The following is a 23626-nucleotide window of genomic DNA, read 5'->3' on the forward strand; positions in this document are numbered from 1 at the left end:
AAACCGACTGCCCTTTGATCAGACAGAGGTAGGTTGTGACGATGTCTTTATGCCAGGCTATAGAGGCGTAGCAGATGTTTTTGCAGATGCTTTTCTAAGACATCATTTGTACCAAAGAAAATTGCAACAACCTGTCCATTAGGTCAGACAAAGATAAGTTGTGACGATGTCGCCAGGCTTCGCGGCTCTTCGTATTAAGCTTTTCTGGGACATCCTGTATAGCAAGGAAGATTGCACCCGACTGTCCATGTCCTCAGACAGAAGCTTGACACTATGGATGTCTTCAGGCCTCGCGGCTCTAGAGATCCTTTTATGAGACACCCCGTATAGCAAGGAAGATGGAAAGAGTCTGTCCATTTGATCAGACAATTACATCATGACATACAACCTCCAGGCTGACAACATCACAAGGCGACATGACGCACAAGGTGACGATCGACCGTCTACACACAGGGCACTGCCGACTCAGACCTGCTCCTTAATGTAGAATAGGGAGGATTACTGGCCAAAGGACATGATAGGTTGTTACAATGTCTGCACGAAAGGTCATTGAGACGCGGCATATGCTTTTCATAGACATCCTGTTCGGCAAGGAAGATCACAACAGTCTATCTATCCATTTGATCAGACGGAGATAGGATGCGACGACGTCTTCAGGCCCTCGAAGTTCTAAAGATCCTTTTCTGAGACCACCTGTTAGCAAGGAAGATTACAAAATGCTGTCCATTTGGTCAGGCAGAGATAGGTTGTGACAATAAAGATCCTTTTCTGAGACCACCTGTTAGCAAGGAAGATTACAAAATGCTGTCCATTTGGTCAGGCAGAGATAGGTTGTGACAATGTCTTCATACCAGGCTCTTACGGTGCTGCATATGCCTTTCTGAGGCATCCTGTATAGCAAGGATGATTGTAACAGCTGGTCCGTTTGGTCAGGCGTGGTCAGAGATAGGTTGTGATTATGTCTTCATGCCTAGTTATTGATGCACTGCAGGTCTGAAACACCCTGTTTGGGAAGATAGGATGTGTTGATGTCTTAACGCCAGGCTGTTGAGGCGCTGCTGGTGCTTTCTGACGCATCCTTTGTTGCAAGAAAGATTGCAAGAGACTGACCGTTTGGTCAGGCAGAGATAGGTTGTGACGATGCCTTCATGCCGGGCTCTTACGGGGCTGCATATGTTTTTCTGAGGTTTTCTGTATAGCAAGGGGATTGTGACAGCCTGTCCATTTTCTCGGACAGAGATAGGTTCTGACGATGTCTTCAGGCCGTCGAGGCCCTACACATCCTTTTATGAGACACCATGCATGCCAAGGAAGATTGAAACAGACTGTTTATATGCGCAGACAGAGCAAATTGGGACGATGTCTATTGAGGCGCGGCAAATGCCTTTCATAGACGTTCTGTCAAGCAAGGAATCTCGCACAAGTATACACCCTACTTCGAGACAGCCTGTGTTGCAAGGAAGAATGCAACTGCCTGTCCATTTTGTAAGACAGAGATAGGTTGCGACACTCTGCAGGTTGAGGCGCTGCAGATGCTTTTCCGAGGCATCCTATATAGCCAGGAAGATTGCAACAGTATGTCCATTTCGTCAGACTAAGATAAGTTGTGACGATGTCTTCAGGCATTCGAGGCGCTACAGGTCGTTTTCTGAGACACCCTGTATGCCAAGGAAGATTGAAACAGTCTGTCCATTAGGTCAGACAGAGATGGGTTGTGACGATGTCTTTACGTCTAGGCATCAGGCCTTTGAGGCGCAGCATCATGCCTTATTGGGACATCATGTATACAAAGCACATGGAAACAGTGTGTATTTGGTCATACAGAAATAGGTTGTGCGATATCTTCAGGCCCTGGGGCTCTACATAATCCCTTTCTGCATAGCGTGGACGACTGCAACAGTCTACCCATTGATCAGGCAGAGATAGTGACGATGTCCTCAGGCCCCGACGGTCTAGAGAACCTTTTCTGATGTCCACTTATCATAGGGAAATAATTTGTGTAGATTTCTTCAGGCCCTCAACACTGCACAGATCATTTTCTGAGAAGATTGCAACAGTCGGTCCATTTGGCCAGACGGAATAAGGTTGTGACGCTGTCTTCAGGGGCAGACTCTCAAGGTCCGTTTCTGAGACATCCTGTATGCATCCTGTATAGCTAGGATCCTTTTGGAAAGACTGAGACAGGTTGTTTCGATATCTTCAGGCCCTCGAGGCTCTACAGACTCTTCTCCGAAACACCTTGTATATAACATGGAAGGTCGCAACAAAGAGTCCAATTGGCCAGACAGAGAAAGGAGGTAACGATGTCTTCACGCCAGGCCATTGAGGCGTTGCAGATGCTTTTCAGGCGCCCCCTGTAAAGCAAGGAAGATTGCCACAGTCACCACCTTGGTCGGACAGAGTTAGGTTGTGACCAAGTGTTCAGGCCCTCGGGGCTCCACACACCTTCCATGCCACACAGGCTGTCTTGGAGAAGGGTATGTAAGAAGACATGGTAACAACCTATCTCAGTCTTACCAAATGGACAGACTGTCCCAGTCTTCCATGGTTCAAAGGATGCGCCTCGAAAGCATCTGCAGCGCCTCAATGGCCTGGCGTGAAGACATCGTCACATCCTTTCTCTGCCTGGTCAAATGGATACTGTTGCAATCTTCCTTTCTATACAGGATTTCTATGAAAAGTAACGACGCGTCCCAATAGCCGACCAAGAAGACATACTCACAACCTATCTCTGCCTGGCAAAACAGACAGACTGTTCCAATCTTCCGTGCTAAACAAGATGTCTATGAAAAGCATGTGCCTCACCTCAATAGCCTCCCACGAAGAAATCGTCGCAACCTATCTCCGTGTGGTCAAATTGATATGTTTGACACCGGCTGTTGCACTTTTCCTTTCGCTGCAGGGTGTCTGTGAGGCCTCGAGGGCCCGAAGACATCGTCACAACCTATCTCCATCTGATCAAATGGACATACTTGACACAGGCTGTTGCAGTATTCCTTTCGCTACAGGGTTTCTCAGAAAAGGACCTGTAGACCTTCGAGGGCCTGAAGACAACCTCACATCAGAAAAGCAACTGCAGTGCCTCAATTGCCAGGGAGGAAGACATCTCTGCCTGACCAAATGGACAGACTGCTGCAATTTTCCTTGTTATACAGGATGCTTCAGAAAATCATATGCAGCAGCTTAAAAGCCTTGCATGACGAGATTGTCACACCCTATCTCTGTCTGATCAAATGGACCGACTATAGCAATCTTCCGTGCCAAACTGGATGTCTCACAGAAGGGTCTGCAGAGCTTAGATGGCCTGAAGACATCGTCAGAACCTACAATGTATGCCTGTCTGTCCAAATGTACAGACTGTGGCAATCTTCCTTGCTTTACAGGATGTCTCAGGAAGGCATACACAGCATCTCAACAGCCTGGCGTGAAGACATCGTCACAACCATATGACCTGTAGAGATTCGACATGAACACATCGTTGGTACCTGTCTTTGTCTGATCAAATGGACATATTGTTGCGATCTTCGTTGCTATACACGATGTCTAAGAAAAAGCCATGCAGACATGGTCACAACCTATCTCTGATTAGACCCAGGACGCAGTGAACTGACTTCGTCCTGTCGCCGCCCTTTACAGACGTTCAGGATGACGAAATGGACTGCAGAGGAGTCTATCTCTTATTGACCAAATTGACATGGTGTTACAATCTTCCTTGCTTTATACATGGTGTCTCAGAAAGGCCTGCGATGAAGACATCGTCACAACCTATCTCTGTCGACCAAGTGGACATACTTGCTATACAGGATGTCTCAGAAAAAGGATTTGTAGAGCTTCGAGGGCCTGAAGACATCGTCACAACATATCTCTCTCATTGACCAAATGGAGGCTGTAGCAATCTATACAGGATGTCTCAGAAAAGCATATATAGTGCTTCAACAGCCTGGGAGAAGGACATCACCACAACCTATCTCTGTCTGAACAAATGGAGACTGTAGTTATCTACAGAGGATGTCTCAGAAAAGCATATACAGTGCTTCAATAGCCTGGGAGGAAGACATCGTCACAACCTATCTCTGTCTGAACAAATGGAGACTGTAGTTATCTACACAGGATGTCTCATAAAAGCATATACAGTGCTTCAATAGCCTGGGAGGAAGACATCGTCACAACCTATCTCTGTCTGACCAAATGGAGACTATACATTGTAGTTATCTTCACAGGATGTCTCAGAAAAGCATATACAGTGCTTCAATAGCCTGGGAGGAAGACATCGTCACAACCTATCTCTGTCTGACCAAATGGAGACTATAGTTATCTTCACAGGATGTCTCAGAAAAGCATATACAGTGCTTCAATAGCCTGGGAGGAAGACATCGTCAAAACCTATCTCTGTCTGACCAAATGGAGACTATAGTTATCTTCACAGAATGTCTCAGAAAAGCATATACAGTGCTTCAATAGCCTGGGAGGAAGACATCGTCACAACCTATCTCTGTCGACCAAATGGAGACTGTAGTTATCTACACAGGATGTCTCAGAAAAGCATATACAGTGCTTCAATAGCCTGGGAGGAAGGCATCGTCACAACCTATCTCTGTCGACCAAGTGGACATACTTGCTATACATGATGTCTCAGAAAAAGGATTTGTAGAGCTTCGAGGGCCTGAAGATATCGTCAAGACATATCTCTCTCTCTGACCAAATGGAGACTGTAGCAATCTAAACAGGATGTCTCAGAAAAGCATATACAGTGCTTCAATAGCCTGGGAGAAGGACATCACCACAACCTATCTCTGTCTGAACAAATGGAGACTATAGTTATCTTCACAGGATGTCTCATAAAAGCATATACAGTGATTCAATAAGCCTGGGAGGAAGACATCGTCACAACCTATCTCTGTCTGACCAAATGGAGACTGTAGCAATCTACACAGGATGTCTCAGAAAAGCATATACAGTGCTTCAATAGCCTGGGAGGAAGACATTGTCACAACCTATCTCTGTCTGACCAAATGGAGACTGTAGTTATCTACACAGGATGTCTCATAAAAGCATATACAGTGCTTCAATAGCCTGGGAGGAAGACATCGTCACAACCTATCTCTGTCTGACCAAATGGAGACTACAGTTATCTTCACAGGATGTCTCAGAAAAGCATATACAGTGCTTCAATAGCCTGGGAGAAGGACATCACCACAACCTATCTCTGTCTGAACAAATGGAGAGTATAGTTATCTACACAGGATGTCTCATAAAAGCATATACAGTGATTCAATAGCCTGGGAGGAAGACATCGTCACAACCTATCTCTGTCTGAACAAATGGAGACTGTAGTTATCTACACAGGATGTCTCATAAAAGCATATACAGTGCTTCAATAGCCTGGGAGGAAGACATCGTCACAACCTATCTCTGTCTGACCAAATGGAGACTATACATTGTAGTTATCTTCACAGGATGTCTCAGAAAAGCATATACAGTGCTTCAATAGCCTGGGAGGAAGACATCACCATAACCTATCTCTGTCTGACCAAATGGAGACTATAGTTATCTTCACAGGATGTCTCAGAAAAGCATATACAGTGCTTCAATAGCCTGGGAGGAAGACATCGTCAAAACCTATCTCTGTCTGACCAAATGGAGACTATAGTTATCTTCACAGGATGTCTCAGAAAAGCATATACAGTGCTTCAATAGCCTGGGAGGAAGACATCGTCACAACCTATCTCTGTCTGACCAAATGGAGACTATAGTTATCTTCACAGGATGTCTCAGAAAAGCATATACAGTGCTTCAATAGCCTGGGAGGAAGACATCGTCACAACCTATCTCTGTCGACCAAATGGAGACTGTAGTTATCTACACAGGATGTCTCAGAAAAGCATATACAGTGCTTCAATAGCCTGGGAGGAAGACATCGTCACAACCTATCTCTTTCTGACCAAATGGACAGACTGTAACAATCATCCTGGTTACACAGGGCGAGTCAGAAAAGCATCGCCACAACCTATATCATTCTGACCAAATGGATAGATTGTACAGGGTGTCTCAGAAAACAGTCTGTACAGACATACTGTAGCCATAGCCATATCCTAACTGACATGCTGTTGCAATTTTCCTGGCTTTACAGGATGTCTCGAAAAAGTATCCGCAGTCATAAAATACATTTTGGGATCATGGCCAGTATCGTCATCTTGCATCGGAATGCAATTACATCACCTGGCACTACTGAAGACAAAAGAGAGGACAGATTTATGATTTATGATTTATGATAACAGATTTTTATCATTGTCATGATCTAATAAATAATCATAAATAAATAATGACATTACAAATAAATAATTACTTTTTCACTTTTACATTTTACAGCAACTTACACTATGTTACATTTTTTTCCCAGCTTTTGGCCTGATACAACAAAAATGTACAATTCAATAAGATATATGAATAAAGCCGACTTCGATTTTAATCAAAATCTGTTGATCAGTGCAACAGAGCACCTCAGTCACAAAGTTACTGCAGGATGTTCATTTGAAAATACAACATAAAAGTTATTCTAGATGCAGGCAGTGCTAAGCTAAATATATTCCTGAATACTCAGGCCACAGTGACCCACTTCTTACCACTGAGGAGAACTTCACATACACACTGTACAATTTAATACAATTGCAGAATATACCAATTACAATCATACATGTATAAACTTTTCATTGGAATGATGTGCTCTGCATTTTAACCCTCAATAATACATGTAACTTTTGTGCAAGAACACTGCACTTTGCATTTTAACCCTCAATTGTACATGTAACTTTTCGTAAGAACACTGTGCTTTGCATTTTAACCCTCAATTATACATGTAACATTTTGTTGGAACACTGTGTTCTACATTTTAACCCCCTGTGATTATACATGTAACCTCTCATTAGAACACTGGGCTCTGCATTGTGTAAAGAGAGTCAAAGTCATGTGAAAGAGCTACATTTTCATACAATCTTACAATTTCAGTTCAATAAATGCAATCTGGTAAAATCCTGAGATTCGAGTTTTTAAAACCAAATCAAGAGTTTCAGTGCAAAACGGGATATCCCCCATATCAAACATTTTGGTGTAACCCTTACCACGGCATTACCCGTGTGATGACTGATCTGTCCTTAAAAATTTCAGAGCATTCGGGCCAACAGAAAAACTTCATGATAAAAATATTCCAAAATTTCCGGTGCATTTTCAGTTTACAATTTTCTCAAAAGGGCAAAAATGGATGAATCTCGTGTTGCCTTGAAACTCTTTCGAATCACCTTTAATCTTCCTCGGCCATTGCGACTGACTCTTCTGGAGAACAACACCACGTGAGCAATAGTACAACAAGGACCACCGCTGCAGCAATACACACAGTATACGTGTAGTTTGGCTCAGGTTCGATCGAGAAACCGATGTACCTGGAAAGAAAGACATGACATATGAGCGAATATGTTGGGTTAGGAGTTGAACAAAACAGCTGGTAAAATCACTACTGTAAAACTGTTTGGGTGCTCAAAGTTGGAATATGAAAGACAAGTAACTTTGCATGGCTTATTTTTCAAAATAAGCTGGAGATGATCTATGGAAAAGGAAGTACGGGAAAAGGGCCTCAAGAACGACTCAGCCAGGCAAAAAGCGGTCAATAGACAAGAGTAGAGGACATTGGTCCAAGCCCCACATGGCATTTACACCAATAAAGGGTTCCAAGAAAGCAAGACTGCTAAAAATCAGTTTTTAGATGTTTTCTAGTTGTCGGTGGGTCATTCTTGAACAGGTCGCTTTTGCGTAACATCCTGTAGTTGTCACTAAATTCACAATAACAGTGGAACCTCCTTTATCATACACCTCTCTATTAAGGACACTCTTTCTAATAAGGAGACTAATTTTAGTCCCTAACTGGTTGTTTCCATTCAGTGTGACCTCTTTAATCAGGACACCTCTATATTAAGAACAGTACTTGTCAGTCCTCAGGGAGTCCTTAATAGGGAGGTTCTACTCTATTGCAAATGATTTTAAAAATGATGCCATAACTTACCCAATTGGGCAAGTATAGATAAAGTCTGTATATCCATCTCTGTTAAAATCGCCGATGACGAGCGGGGCGTGCGTCTGACACGGTACTTCACGACTTCCCAGGATGTAGCCATCGCGAAGATCAACCAGTGAGATGCCATCCCAACCAACTATTAGGGCAGCATCCTGGAGTAAATAAACATATTATTACACTTTCAGTTTGAAACAATCAAATATGCTTTTGACTGACACCTCATAATACAAATCTAGGAGGTTGACACGTCACAAGCAAGAAACACAATTTGGACATTTCTGTAATAATAATAATATTGTAGTGCTTATATAGCGCTTCTCAGAACGATTGCTGTTAAAGCGCTACTCCCCGTAAAACTTCCTGAATAACCAGGTCTTTAACCTATTTTTGAATGCTGCAGTGGACTCCTGGGAAGTTATGTTTTGTGGCAGCTCATTCCACAAGCATGCAGCACCGACAGAGAAACACCTGTCACCATAGGCGGTTTCGGTGCGCTTTACATGCAGTTTGTTACTGCTTGTGGAACGAGTCAGCCTTGGACCAGATTGAAACTTAACTAGCTCATTGAGGTACACAGGAGCTCTTCCCTGCACTACCTTGTGTGTTGTGCTGAGGAGTTTGTTGTATTCAATACGCATTTTGACTGGGAGCCAATGCAGAGAGTGCAGAACCGGCGAGATGTGGTCACGTTAATGTAGTAAATAAACATATCATTACACTTTCAGTTTGAAACAATCAAATCTGCTTTTGACTGACACCTCATAATACAAATCTATGAGGTTGACACGTCACAAGCAAGAAACACCATTTGGACATTTCTGTGAAATATCCCACCAGTAGCTTTGTTCAAAATATTTTCAATGAAAAAAATAATACCACAAAATTTACCAAAATCTGTTGAAAGCACTAACATTTTGAACTATATTATGAATGGTTGGTTTTCTATTGCAGTTTTCAAATTCTGTTACAAATTTTTAAAGAACGGCGTACCAGTTGGCTTTAAAGGGTAACTCGTGTCAAATTTCACCATATAAATGTTTTAGCCTTTTTTGACAAATGACTACGTCACTTTCTCATAAATCGGTAAGGTTTTCGAATCGAAATGCACATTTTCTAGAAATTGATGGTTTAATCACGCCCGGACGGCTCGCTTCGAATCCGTTTTCGTTGATGACGTCACAACATGAACATTTTCGCGGTCGCGGTGGTTCACATTCAGCGATTTTATAATAAATCTAATCAAAAATGGAAAATTTGAGCTTTACATTTGTGATCAACAATTAAAAACGGACGTATTTCCGCAAAGTTGTAAATCACATCATAGTATCACTTTAAGCACAACAATTCTTTTCTCACCTTATTGCCAAATATTTGCAGCGAGACAGATTTTATTGTTGGTCTAAAATAATTCTTGTACAAGCTGATGATGGTTGAATCTCGTGTCGACATTTCTCGGATGACGGTGTAAATGTGAGACCAGATGTTTGAGATTTGGGTCTGAAAATGAAACAGTAATTTCAAAACATTGCAAGAATAAGTGATGAGGGTGGGATGATAAACTGACATATTTTTTCTATGGGGCCTTATAAAGGTTTTCTATTCTTACCTCCCAGTGGTTTTCACCTTTGGTTCCAAGTGACCTCACTACTCCACTGCTCGTTACAAATATGAGGTCCCAGGTTTTCTTCTTTGACCGCAAACCTTCCCCAGACAAATGGTGCAGCATTCCCGAGATACCAGTCTTCTTAGCCACACTGAAAGATCACAAATTTTATTGCAGGTTTAAATTAGGGTAGAAAATTGGGCACTTTCCATAAAATGCAACAATTATGCATATTTTAGATCTTGAAGCTTCACAATACAATCAATTCGTGAAAATCTAAATCACCAAAAAACTGAAATCTTGTATCCGCCAAAAAATGTTGAATTTGTTTATCATTTGTGACCTCTCACAGCAAAACCAGGTGCATGTCACACAGAAAATGAGCCTAAATGACACCAGGAGAAAATGGAAGAAATAGATGTATTCAGATTTCACGAAAGGCAGACAACAGTGAAATGAACAACTATTGTCTCAAGCTGCCAAGCTAAGAGCGACATGCGCCTGGTTTTACTGCGACGGGTCACATTTGAGCAATTTTCGTGAATCGCAAAGATAGAGAGGCAGACATTATTATCACCTTTTAACTACCATAGCAGGAATTAGATGAGTCCCATCCTCAATCAGTTTCTTCTTCCCGAACAGCGACCGCGTCAAAACCGTTTCAGCAGACTCACACAACGGATGAGAAAACACGACGTCGGAACTCTGCTTATATTTTGAGACGACAACATCGCAGCCTTCGGATAACGTCTGCGGCAGCTTCACAAGAATCTCTTCTACGGTCCCGTCACCATCCGTATCCGCAAACACTGACTTCCCCTCCTGGAATTTTAACTTTGTGACCGGTTGCCCGCTCATCAGGTTTAGCACTTCGATACCGTTTTGGTTGTGCATGACGACGGTGTTTGGGTTGTTGACGTGTTCATGTGCACTGTGTGGTCTCATTCCGCCGTAGGCATATCCCATGATGTGCTCCGTGTCGAGCCCGACCAAATTGGCGAGAGTCGTGGTGTCGACGTCCTCGTCAGATTTCTTGGCCGAATGCGATCGTTCGATGTGTGCGAGATGAAATTGCGTGTCGTCCATTGTCTCCCAGTTGTGCGGCTGAAAAAACACAGATTGAAAAAATCATCAATACAATACAAATAAATGAATAGTTAAATAACTTGAATTTGATAAATAAATATTAACTAAATAGTGCAATTACCAATAAAAATTGCCCTGCTTCACTTGGAAAATCACCATGGTGAGAGAATGGTTTTTAAGTCTTTTTTTAAGTACCTACTGTTGGAGAATATTGCACAACAATGCCAAGACCTTTAAAATTTTCCGGCACAAACAACAGCACTCCTGCACTCTACACGGGTGCAGTGAGCCAACCCAGCTATTTTGACCTTCGCGATCACCTCCAAAAACAACCTCTGACAAAACACGAACACAGAGGCCCTCCGTGGTAAAAACAATACCCCCCCCACAACCAACCACAATATATATCTTCACATCAGTCAATGTAGCCATTGAGAGCCACAACAATACCATCAACAAACAAAAGACAGCGTGGTACCACACCACACGTCCTTTTGTTCACTGTGCCTATATCTAGGTTTGTTTTCGCCCTGATTGACCACCTCCAACTGGTGCGATGATATCGATCAATCCACGAACCACTCACAAGAAGCTCCAACATATCATCCTTGTACACCGTCCAGGGCAGTTCACCCTTGTGGAGATGGCCGCGGTGTAGGGCCAACTTCCAGTGGTGGGCCCTCTCAATATCCTGAAAAAGAATCAAATGACTTTCAATTGAGGTATAAGAGAGGTCAGCAAAATGTTCACTACCGGCTACGTGTAATGTGCAAGAATCCCAGTCTGTGTTAAACCTTTATCAAGAAAGATAACAATGAAAAAGTTGTTTCCACACTGTTTCTTTTAGCGTCGTGCAAACAAGCAAGTTTTTGTTGCTGCAACTGCGAACTATGATTGCTATGTGCAACAAAAATATCTCTTGTCTGCAGGTAAAATTTATTATCGCCAGGTTTGATTTTGATCACAGGCTGCTGCGATGACCAATCTTTGTCGCAGGAACCTGCGATGACTACCACAAACAAGCGATAATTATTGCAGGCGATTAAAATGCAGGTTGCAGTGATTTAAATGATTGAGCTGTTCCTCCGAGTTCTACTGCAAGGTTACAGGGTAGGCCGGGTGAAACCTACACTGTAGTTTGATACCAGTCTATAAAACCCAACTTTTATTAGACACAAAACATTTGGCCTACCTTATCAAGATCGCGCTGCTCCCCAAACTCGCCAGGCAGGTGATGCCACCTGACAGTACCGTTGGTACCACTGAGGGCAAATGTGGAGAAATGTGACAGGGTGTTCCCGTCCCCTCTGTGCTGTTCAGTGTCATCTTCTCGAAGGGCCGAGATGTCTCTCCAGTTCCTGAAAACGATACCAAATTACAAATATTTTTTCTCCCATTTTAGCATCAACACAAAATGTTAGCACCTGGACAGATTCATGGAGATGGTTTTTTGGTAAGAGCACCTGGACATATATTGCTTAGAAACAGAATGAAGTGACTAAATTCAAAATTTCTTTGAAACACTTTGCAGAGTTTCTGTGACACTCGGATTTGGCTCTGCGCCAGGCTCAAACCTCAGCCCATTCATAGAACACGTACGGTAAACAAACTAAGCCAACCTCATTCCATATTGAGAATCCTGAACTTACTGCTTTCTGTGGAGCTTGTGTTCGTAACTGCCACCGATGATGATCAGGCCATTGTCCTTCTTATGAAGCTTGATAGACGTCACAAGGATATTTAACGATTTGACAAAGAAGTGTTCACGAATTTGCCCCACATTCATTACACGTGTGGTCCAAAGTAAGTTTAGTTCGTGGTCGTAGCATAGCACATGCCAGTCGTCAGTGGCAATAACTATGACCTGAAGATGAAAAAAAGAAGAAAATCATAGACTATGTGTCCAACTGTTGTTGTCTAGCCCTAGCCACAGGGTTTCCGCCAGAGGGGGGGATGGGGGATGGGGGGATGGGGGATGGGGGATGGGGGATGGGGGGATGGGGGGATTCATCCCCCTAAAATATTTCAAGGGGGGATATCGCCCCTTAATTTTGAGCACTAAAGTTAGTTTTACTGTCAAATGAGTAATTTTCATGATTTGATATGTAAGATAAGAGCATTTGGGAGCCAATTGTAGCGGTTTAAGGGCCAAAAAACGTCTCAGGAGGGGTCATATACCCTTTCTAAAAAAAAACTTTTTTTTTGTTCCCCCCTCAAATTTAATCCTGGTGGAAACCCTGAGCCATGTCCTATTAATTGTGTTGCCCATACTTGAACCTCGTCAAAAGAACACATGCACAGTTGACAACTGCCAGGCAATAAAGGAAAAAAACCTGCAAAAGACAAAATGAAGAAAACAAGAATCCTGCCATATGGCCCCAACAATCTCAGGGATCACAAACCAGAATTCTTGACAACATGCCGATATTTTAACTTACCTGTTTTCTCACCTGTACCATAGATTGATACGGCATAAGAAATCCAGCTGCAAGGGCGACTGGTACGCTCCTCCCTCCATCATCTCTACGTAAAAACGGCAGCTCCACCTGGTGTTTGACAACAGGACGAGGCAGCACAACAGACTCTGTCACGTTCGGACACTCCAGAATCATGAGATGGTTCTGATTGGTCACCAAGACGATTTCAGTATTTCCGTCGCTTTCGATGTCAGTGATGATCGGCAATGGCAGGCGTTCATCTTGACTGGGGAACTTTTTATTGGCGTATAATTTGGGTTCCATGTCCTGCCGCCATCTTGGAACCAGACGGTATGTTTCTCTTGCGCGAAGAAGATAGATCATCACTACGCAGAGCAGCATCACAGCAAAGTCACGGACTGTTGGGTTGGTGAATCTTTCTCCAAGGTTTTTCGCTTTCATTTTGAAGTGTTGTTGTTACACGAGGTTAAAATTTTTTACCTGGAACAAAAAAATACACCTTTTGTTTGCACTTCATATTGAGTCTTGTACGTGGAAACAGCAGCTCACAAATCTGCCAGGTATTGGCGATGCCATTTTTGTTAGGCATCAATCAAAATGCTGTCAATGTGCTGTCATGCTTGCTGCTCAGCTATCATGATCTATTTTCCAGAAACAACTTCTCTTCTGGGTCTGGGAGACTGCCCAATAGATCTTTTCGATGAAGTTGGTTTGGGTGCTGACCAGTCATGCGTTTCACCTGGAAAAAAGGCTAACAGTGGCATAAGGCATTGTCGGAAGTCTGCTTTGGCCTTCTGACATGTTCCGAGTGTGCGCATTTGATTTGTTATGGCTCTGAATCGTCTTCTTCGAAAAGGCCTTGCCTAATCTGAGCTCCGCATAGGCAACAGGGAGGGGACCATGGACTGGGGGTGGACATTGGCGTAGCAATAGGCCCTTGGCCTTTGCCAGATATGCAAGTACCACCTAGGGTTGGCCCAACAAACTATCTTCACAATAGGTTTTTACAGTCAATGACGCCAGACAAATCTCGAGCCATTGTCAGGCGTCTTTTACCGTGAAGATATATAATATTGTAAAGATGGTTTGTTGGTCCGACCCTAGGCTAAAATTACAAAACACAGCTCGAAAAAGACGGACGAATGTGCAAGCAAACAACTGACTATACCGTAGCTTTTTCATGTCATGATATTTTGCCTCAGCCCAGGCTCAGTGACCGAGAGACAGTGAGTCAATCTGAGAGTGAGATGCTGCTCTGACTCTGAGCCCGAGTCTCCTCAGAAAATGACTTCTTCTCCTGTCCCAAAACAAGGGATAACAAGTACAAATGCAGTGGTGCATAAGATTCTTTATTGTGTAAACTAATGAACCAAGTCAGTACCTTGGTTTTGCGCCTTCTTTTCAGTAATTTGCTTAAACAGGCGATCAAAAACGAGAAAACGTGTGATATTTACAGAAATTTATTGGAAATATTACTCGTGCCGTCTTTTTGAAGAAAGTACCACGAGGCGGAATGTTAGTTTTACCCGTAGTTGATAGATGGCGTTTGTCACAGAATTTTGGGCGTGGTTTCCCGCGAAAATGGTTAACCGATTTCCTCTGGGTGTGTTGGTCACGAAAGGTTGGTGTGTGGTCTGATCCTGTGGTTTGAGAAGGACTGCTGGATACCGAAGAAAACTTGTTTTCAGTTCATTCGCTGGCCTATTGTTGACAAAAGACGTAAGGCGGCCGTCGCTGTTCAGGGATGTGCGCCTGAGGACAAAGTTGGCTGCATGACCAAGTTGAAAAGGCTGCTAGGATTCATTTATTCTTGTCCTCAACGGTTTGGGCTCTGCAGTGCGAACTACTTGCCCGATTCTTTGAAGTTTAGCCCTCATGACCGGAGTTTCAGAACCAAAGAGAATGTTAGGCTTCAACTTGTCAGTCCAAAAATAATCTTTTTCTTTAAAAGAACAAATTATACTAAAGATATATTTTTGAGCTGATGTCACTGAAACAAAACATTCTCCTGGCGCTGAAACTCAGGTAATAAAAACCAAACTTCTCCGTAATCTGACCAGTAGTTAGGGCTCCAGTGTCCAAAAGGTATAGAGGACAGGTCAAAATGAAAAGCCCAGGCCTTCGTGTCGGAGGAGGGCCGGATTGCAGATTGTTTGCATAGTGACGCCGCTCACTGATAATGTGTTCTTCGTCGTTTTCTTTACTTGACAGTTCGTCGCTCCGCCTAAGAGAAACTTGTACTCCTCGACATGCTCTGAGATCGCCTCCTCAATCCGTCCAGCAGATTAGTGGGACGATCCGCCTCCAAGTCGCCACACGCCCAGGGTGACATTGATTTGTTTCCAACACACCCTTCTTTGTATTTTCTTTGCAATTTGTTGCACCGCCTGTAGTAAAGGACATTTTCCGACCGAGAACTCAAATTTTCTAACAGATTGTTCAAAGTTTAACGCCACTTATTGACACAGTCCTTACATCTTCTCACGACCACGCTCTTTGTGGGACTTTCTTGGCAATTCGTCGCTCCACCTAACACGAGGTCTCAATCCACAGTTGAGGCCAGACACCCTCCTCAATCGTTCCAGCAGCATCTTCGATAGCCTATGCGCCGTTGGGCGGCGTTCGGGGATATCATCCATACACATTTTCACGACATCGCTCAAATGCAATTTGAAGCCTTTCGACAACAAACCAAGAAGGTCACCAAGAGCGAAAATGTCTGACTTCTTGGAGCCTTTTTCTCCGGCGTGGAGTTCTGGCGCAATGTATTCTGGTCTTGTCTTACCCATTGTAAAAGACGTTGCTGCGCATTTCATAAAAGATAGTCCAAAGTCAATGAAATAAGGCATCCATTGTCTCTCTTCCCGCCGCATTAGCACATTATTCATCTTTATATCATTCAGGATGACATCCTTTTTGTGTATTTTGTTCAAAGCAAGGGCCAGGCGATAGCAGACCCCGAGCCAGTCGCAGCGCGGGATGACCATGTCGGTGCGGTTCTTATAAGCCTCAAGATCGTTCCAATACACCTCATCCAGGCTGCTGTCTTCGACCATCGTGTCGCCAATGTACTCCATCACTAAACCACAATTTGAAAATGTCTCGGTGTTTTCTAAGACCACCAAACCTAAAAACTTGGGGGAGCAATTCGTTCCTTGCAGATGAGCCATTATTCGCGCTTCCTCCAAAATTGACTTCAAACTGTTCTGTCCGGACACACACAGTTTGATGACCGCTAATTGTCCCCTCATCTTCGCGAGGTAAGCGGAGCCGTAGGACCCAGCACCAAGAAGTTTTACATCGTCTTTGCCGTGTTCCCGCCCGGTCGGAAGGCACTCGATTTCACAAGGTGCTCTGTTACCTGCCGGATGGAACGCCGGGAGGTCACATTCCCGAACGTATTCGATTTCTTCACCACTGATCAACTTGTCTTCCCAAGAATACGAATACTCAAATCCTGGTGGACGAATATTATACAAAAGATCCTTTAGATAGCGTCCTAATTTCGGTGAGAGGCGTAGAAATGCCGGGGGATGTCGTGTCTTTCTTGGGTCCGTCGTAGCTGGTCGTTCTGTGATGCCCGCAACTTCCTTGTCCTCCTGGAGAGACGTTGCTCTTGAACAACATTGGTCACCTTCGTCACAACCTGACTCGGGCTCTTCGTTCGGACTGTCCTCGGTGATATCCGGTGTTGGATAGAATGCGGTAACATGTTCCATTTCCTTCTCTAAGTCTGCTGCCGCCTCCGACCAAACACAATCCTCCTCGTCCTTTGTCTTGTAAACAAAGTCCGTCGTAGGATAGGAGATCAAACATTGGTCCACATTCCCTTGTAAGCGTGGTGTCGCTCTCGACGAATCGCCGTTGTCTAGATCGTTTTTGAACTCCGTTGCTGGATTGCCAATTTCAGCAATATGTGTTGGTCTTTCGTCAGGTCCTTTGTCGCCCACTAAGTTCACCCCCTGCGGTGAAATGCCAGTCTTTTCTGCGACAAAGCACACGCTGCTGGGCAGAGCGGCATCTGGTTCATGGCCCCTCTCCATGAACGAGGGCGGACAACGACTGTCTTCAGGAGCCTCGGCAACGAAAACAAGTTGACAAGGCGATGTAGTAGGGGATTCGGGGACGGTTGGTTTTCCCGTCACCACGTCCTTCAATTCAGACAAGTCCCTTGCCACGTCTCTCAGTTGACACCAATCTTGGTCGCCATGGGCTTCGAGCATGATATTCTGCTGTCTCGATATTAGAGGGGGAGGACTTGACACTGAAAAGTGTAAAGTGAACTCACATTAAATAGCTATGAGGTGCTAGTAAGCGCATAAACGCTTTAAATAAGCACATAGACGCTTAGTTTGAGTCACAATCATACCCGTAATCCCGGGTCGGTAACTCTTCGGCACCGAGCCGTCTTTACAGTAAGCCTTTATACAAATGAATGTCATTCAAGACATCATAATTTGTCGAAATTTGATGTCGTAAAGGTCACCAAAATTCATTTGGTCTTACCAGTTAATCTGAGTGAAGCTTCGTCCCCTTCCTGACGTCTCTCGCGAATGATGTCATCAGGGATTGTTGAAACGCCTGCGGCGTAATCGTCTATTTCGATTTCGAGTTTTTCAATAGGCATCGAGGAGTGGGAGTGCGACTTTAGCCTGAAAAACTTGCCGACTTTTCTTTTGAAGCCTACCCAACATCCGCCGGCCACATCATGGTTATTGTCTTCTCCGAAGCCAGCGCGGCGTGGAGATTCCTGCAAGAAAAGCGTAATCCATCCAGTGACAATCTCCAGACATCATCACATCCTAAATAAAAACAAATTCTTGACACCATGGACAAGGAGTCAACAAGATTGTGACTTAACGAACATTCTAATCAGGCCAGATTGTATACATGTAATACTAAAGAAACAAAGACATTGTCACAACCTCTTGTTTTGGTCCATCGCGGACGTCGACGACAGTTGATCAACAAACATTTTGGTATTCTTTCATCTCAGAAAAGTTTCGTCAAATTCCTTTTATAGTTCCTTTAATATCTGCACTGTAAAGTCTGCACTGTATATATTGTGGATCTAGATTGCCAGTCGATTAATTTTACCCGTTTCAGCCATTTTTTAGGATCCAACCTCTAACTTTCCAACTTACCGAATTTTCGTTCTTTTTGGATGTGTCTTCCTTATCTCTTGGTCTTCGCGTCCGACCCACAGACACAGGGCGTCGGATTCGCACGTTAGATAAAAAGGCAAGAAACATCTGCAGAGCACTCAGGCGATTCGCCTGGTGTACGTTGTCTTTATTACTCATCATACAGTACGATATTTTCGCAAGGATTTGCACAGAAAGTTGAATTACACAGCTTCACGCAAGGAAATCGTGTTACCATGCGAGATGTCGCTATGCATGTGACGTCACGGATCGTCTATGCCGTGACGTCATTCTAGTGACGTAATGACGTCGCTTTTTAAGGAAAAAAGTGTATGGAGATGTGAATCAATTTTTACGCAGCTTATAAAGAGATCCAGTCGTGACACAAATATTTGTTTAGCAAGCTGAACGTAGTAAAAGTAACTAAATTGGTGATTACCCCCATATGCAGTTCATTGACTGGAGTCAGTTATGTTATGCAACGTTATGCAATGTTACCCACATGCCCAGCTCACATAATCAACTACCTGAGGGGAACTCAAAGAAAAGCATTATCGCAGGTTACTGCGTCTAAATTTCCTTTCCGAATGTTCGTAAAACCATGGCAATTGCCATCGCCAACGGCAATAGAGTAATGCGTGGGACGTCGCTACCAGAAGCGGTCTTCACCTCACAGACCTTGTTGAGAGAACAGGTCAAGTAGCTTTTCATAACATCCCTGACTTTGGAATACGGACAAAGCTCCTTGTCGCAAAAGGGAAGTTTCGTAAGCTTCTCGTTGGAGTAAACTTCGACCATGAAGCGTTCAATCACAGGTAATCCGGCCTTCTCCGAAGGAGACAGACCCTCCTCTGCGGACCTGTTGCATTCGTAGAGAACGAATTCCAAGTTCCCGTTGAAGGGATTAGCTCTGCTCATGCGGAATTTCCGGTTGATCTGCTGGGGGAAGTTGGAGGCGGTCAGGGGTTTCTCTGGCTTGAACATCCCGAATGCGGAGAGAAGAGGGACGAGACTGCCAGTGTGTCCGAATCCGAAAACTCCGCGTTGATAGCTGCGGGAAAGAGGAAGGTATTTCACATCAAACACATCTCGCTGACGTGTAGCGTCAAACCGAAATGGCAGGCGACTACGGGCAGACGACAACGCCTTTTGACCAGCGAAATCAATTAACCAGTAGCCCCAAAAATGTAGCATGGAAAAAAGGCTTTTTCGGAGGCCACTGGACTGCTCAACATTCGTTTAAAAGAGAGGACAGCTGCGGTGTTTGGGGCGGCGGGAAATGTCAGAATCCTAGATTGGTCAATTGGGACAGCAATACTGTGGTCAGAATCCTAGAATGGTCCCTAGGGACAGTGAGAATGTGGTCAGAATCCCCGACTAAAGAGAGGGCGTTTTTCGAGCTCTCTAATTGGCTGAGTCTACTTACTCTTTCATATTCTCTACCCCAGACTTGGCGGCATCCAGTTTGTCGAATATGTGCTTGACCAGGGGACATGACATCTCCGTGTTGATATCGTAGCCGTAAGACACCGCGTAGTAATCCTTAAAAGGAAATAATGATAAGAGTCTGTCCCCTAACCATAGTTAGGGGACGTACTAGGCCGTTGCGATAAATCGGACTCCGATTGAGACGACCACTGACATGCAGCGAGAAGGCCGACGGTCAGGATCCGACACGAAATATATTGTGGCAACCTGTTGGTGCGATTAAGAGATAATTGCCACCAAGTGATAAAAATGCATTTACCTCGGTGTCCAGATAATATTCCATCGGGATCGAATCGGTGTCATTGAAGATATAGCACCATATCGGCTTAGTGATGTTTTCTGCCAATTCAGCTTGGCACATGTAATACAGGTCTTTCAAAGCCTTACGGTCTGTAAATAAACCGTAGAATTATCAGATATGTGGACAAATGATCTGGTAAATTATGCTAAAACGGGCCATATGCAGAGACTGCATGTTTTGCTGCGAGCCGTTTGCGGTCAATGTCGTCGTCACTGTTAAATCAGCCAAGAGCTGTCGCGACTTTCTAGAGGAGTATGTTCAACACAGTGCCGGTACCTTAACGAGTTTGCAGTAACTATACATACAATGGAAACAGTTCCAGATCATGCTAGGCGCAGTACGCTACAATCATCGCCATACGAGGGCCACAAACGGACGAAAATCGCAGCTTGTACGATGGATCATTAAAAAAACAAAAATGTCTCAATTCGACCTCACCTTTGTCAATCAGCGTGTTATTGTACGCCTCGATCCCCAGCCGTCTTTTCACGTTCGTCACCACCATCTCCATCTCTGGTCCTTCCATGAACCTCTCAGCCTCAATCATCGCAGTGTCATTGTCATCAACAGAAACTTTATACTTTTCACAATATTTGTAGAAGCGTGTTTTCAGGTTGTCGATATTCAACTGAAAGTCTTTTCTGTCCTTTCCAAGCACGGAGGTAAACCCGTCAATGAAAGCTTTGGCGCTTTCGTAAGTCCTACTCTTGGAACTTGTGTAGAACAAAGTGTTATTTGCGCTGAGCGATAAGTCGGACCAAAGTCTCACCACCCTTTTCCCGAACAGTTCCATATCTTCCTTCCCAACCTTCGTCAATAGTATATCATCTGTGATATCCCATGGCAGTGTGTAGTTGACGAACCACTTCGCCCCCGACGCACCAGGGAACCTTTTACGGAAATCAGCGGCAAAATCGCGGGCGTTTTCCAGGGCTGAATCACCCAAGCCTCTGTGTCCGTGACGACTGAACAAATAGAACTGGATTGGTCGGCAGATCTTCGACCACGGGGTGGATGGCCGCGTCGTCGGGAAGCCCCCAGGGAAGTTGAAGGCGGACACCGCCCGGTAGTTCGTTCTGCTGCCAAGACGCAGGAGGCCATCAGTTGAGAGTCCGTTGGAGGGCATGTCTTGCTGTTGGGAGAGTGAGACGACGGATCCGAGGAACAGGAGTGCAAACCAGACGTTCAACATCTTGATAGCTGAAATTGGAAACTGTCTTTCCATTTGGGCTTGTTTCGGACAAATGGACGGGACAATGACGACTTTACAGTAATGGACGTCCTCTCTCACCTCTTCAGCCTATGTCTGCTGACTGCTCTCAGATCGGTCAGTGAATGATCAAATCTGTCATGCTTCACTAATGTGCACTTCATGGTGAAAACTTGGCTTGACCTAGTCACAAAATTGTATATCTGACAAATGATCCTTACAATTATCTTGAATAACTTGACATTTGCCCCAAATGCCTAGTTTGTATTCATTATATACTTTGTGAACAGAACATCACAAGTGTTACAGTTGGCTACAAATCTGCCAGGTATTGGCGATGCCATTTTTGTTAGGCATCAATCAAAATGCTGTCAATGTGCTGCCATGCTCGCTGCTCAGCTATCATGGTCTATTTTCCGGAAACAACTTCTCTTCTGGGTCTGGGAGACTGCCCAATAGATCTTTTCGATGAAGTTGGTTTGGGTGCTGACCAGTCATGCGTTTCACCTGGAAAAAAGGCTAACAGTGGCAAAAGGGATTGTCCGAAGTCTGCTTTGGCCTTCTGACGTGTTCCGAGTGTGCGCATTTGATTTGTTATGGCTCTGAATCGTCTTCTTCGAAAAGGCCTTGCCTAATCTGAGCTCCGCATAGGCAACAGGGAGGGGACCATGGACTGGGGGTGGACATTGGTTATTGGCATAGCAATAGGCCCTTGGCCTTTGCCAGATATGCAAGTACCACCTAGGGTTGGCCCAACAAACTACCTTCACAATAGGTTTTTATAGTCAATGAAGCCACACAAATCTCGAGCCATTGTCAGGCGTCTTTTACCGTGAAGATCTATTGTAGATGGTTTGTTAGTCCGACCCTAGGCTAAAAATACAAAACACAGCTCAAAAAAGACGGACCAATGTGCAAGCAAACAACTGACTATACCGTAGCTTTTTCATGTCATGATATTTTGCCTCAGCCCGAGCTCAGTGACCGAGAGACAGTGAGTCAGTCTGAGAGCGATATGCTGCTCTGACTCCGAGCCCGAGTGGGCGAGTCTCCCCAAAAAATGACTTCTTCTCCTGTCCCAAAAGGGATAACAAGTACAAATGCAGTGGTGCATAATATTCTTTATTGTGTAAACTAATGAACCAAGTCAGTACCTTGGTTTTGCGCCTTCTTTTCAGTAATTTGCTTAAACAGGCGATCAAAAACGAGAAAACATCGTGTGATATTTACAGAAATTTATTGGAAATATTATTCGTGTCGGCTTTTTGAAGAAAGTACCACGAGGCGGAATGTTAGTTTTGCCCGTAGTTGATAGATGGCGTTTGTCACAGAATTTGGGCGTGGTTTCCCGCGAAAATGGTTAACCGATTTCCTCTGGGTGTGTTGGTTGCGAAAGCTTGTGGTGTGTGGTCTGATCCTGTGGTTTGAGAAGGACTGCTGGATACCGAAGAAAACTTGTTTTCAGTTCATTCGCTTGCCTTTTGTTGACAAAAGACGTAATATAAGGCAGCCGTCGCTGTTCAGGGATGTGCGGCTGCATGACCAAGTTGAAAAGGCTGCTAGGATTCATTTATTCTTGTCCTCAACGGTTTGGGCTCTGCAGTGCGAACTACTTGCCCGATTCTTTGAAGTTTAGCCCTCATGACCGGAGTTTCAGAACCAAAGAGAATGTTAGGCTTCAACTTGTCAGTCCAAAAATAATCTTTTTCTTTAAAAGAACAAATTATACTAAAGATATATTTTTGAGCTGATGTCACTGAAACAAAACATTCTCCTGGTGCTGAAACTCAGGTAATAAAAACCAAACTTCTCCGTAATCTGACCAGTAGTTAGGGCTCCAGTGTCCAAAAGGTATAGAGGACAGGTCAAAATGAAAAGCCTAGGCCTTCGTGTCGGAGGAGGGCCGGATTGCAGATTGTTCGCATAGTGACGCCGCTCACTGATAATGTGTTCTTCGTCGTTTTCTTTTCTTGACAGTTCGTCGCTCCGCCTAAGAGAAACTTGTACTCCTCCACATGCTCTGAGATCGCCTCCTCAATCCGTCCCGCAGATTAGTGGGACGACGCTTCTAAGTCGCCACACGCCCAGGGTGACATTGATTTGTTTCCAACACACCCTTCTTTGTATCTTCTTTGCAATTTGTTGCACCGCCTGTAGTAAAAGACATTTTCCGACCGAGAACTCAAATTTTCTAACAGATTGTTCAAAGTTTAACGCCACTTATTGACACAGTCCTTACATCTTCTCACGACCACGCTCTTTGTGGGACTTTCTTGGCAATTCGTCGCTCC

General features: G+C 44.2%; 2 protein-coding genes across 2 annotated transcripts; both read right to left on the minus strand.

Moving 5' to 3' along the window:
• Positions 1-6264: 6264 nt before the first annotated feature.
• On the minus strand, positions 6265-15033 carry LOC135496295 (uncharacterized). Its single transcript, XM_064785549.1, has 10 exons — positions 14574-15033; positions 13193-13672; positions 12404-12618; positions 11947-12112; positions 11341-11445; positions 10246-10772; positions 9672-9819; positions 9422-9562; positions 8054-8217; positions 6265-7436 (listed from the first exon to the last, which is right to left on the minus strand). Exons 2-10 carry the CDS (start codon positions 13631-13633, stop codon positions 7298-7300), a joined length of 2046 nt encoding a protein of 681 aa, XP_064641619.1. The 5' UTR covers positions 13634-13672; positions 14574-15033; the 3' UTR covers positions 6265-7297.
• Positions 15034-18445: 3412 nt separating this feature from the next.
• LOC135495715 (multiple inositol polyphosphate phosphatase 1-like) lies at positions 18446-21489 on the minus strand. Its single transcript, XM_064784585.1, has 4 exons — positions 20564-21489; positions 20084-20214; positions 19763-19878; positions 18446-19387 (listed from the first exon to the last, which is right to left on the minus strand). The coding sequence occupies exons 1-4, from the start codon at positions 21348-21350 to the stop codon at positions 18907-18909; spliced, it is 1515 nt and encodes a 504-aa protein (XP_064640655.1). The 5' UTR covers positions 21351-21489; the 3' UTR covers positions 18446-18906.
• Between the last annotated feature and the right edge of the window lie 2137 nt (positions 21490-23626).

The sequence above is a fragment of the Lineus longissimus genome, chromosome 11 (genome assembly GCF_910592395.1).
Source record: "Lineus longissimus chromosome 11, tnLinLong1.2, whole genome shotgun sequence".
Taxonomy (NCBI): Eukaryota; Metazoa; Nemertea; class Pilidiophora; order Heteronemertea; family Lineidae; genus Lineus; species Lineus longissimus.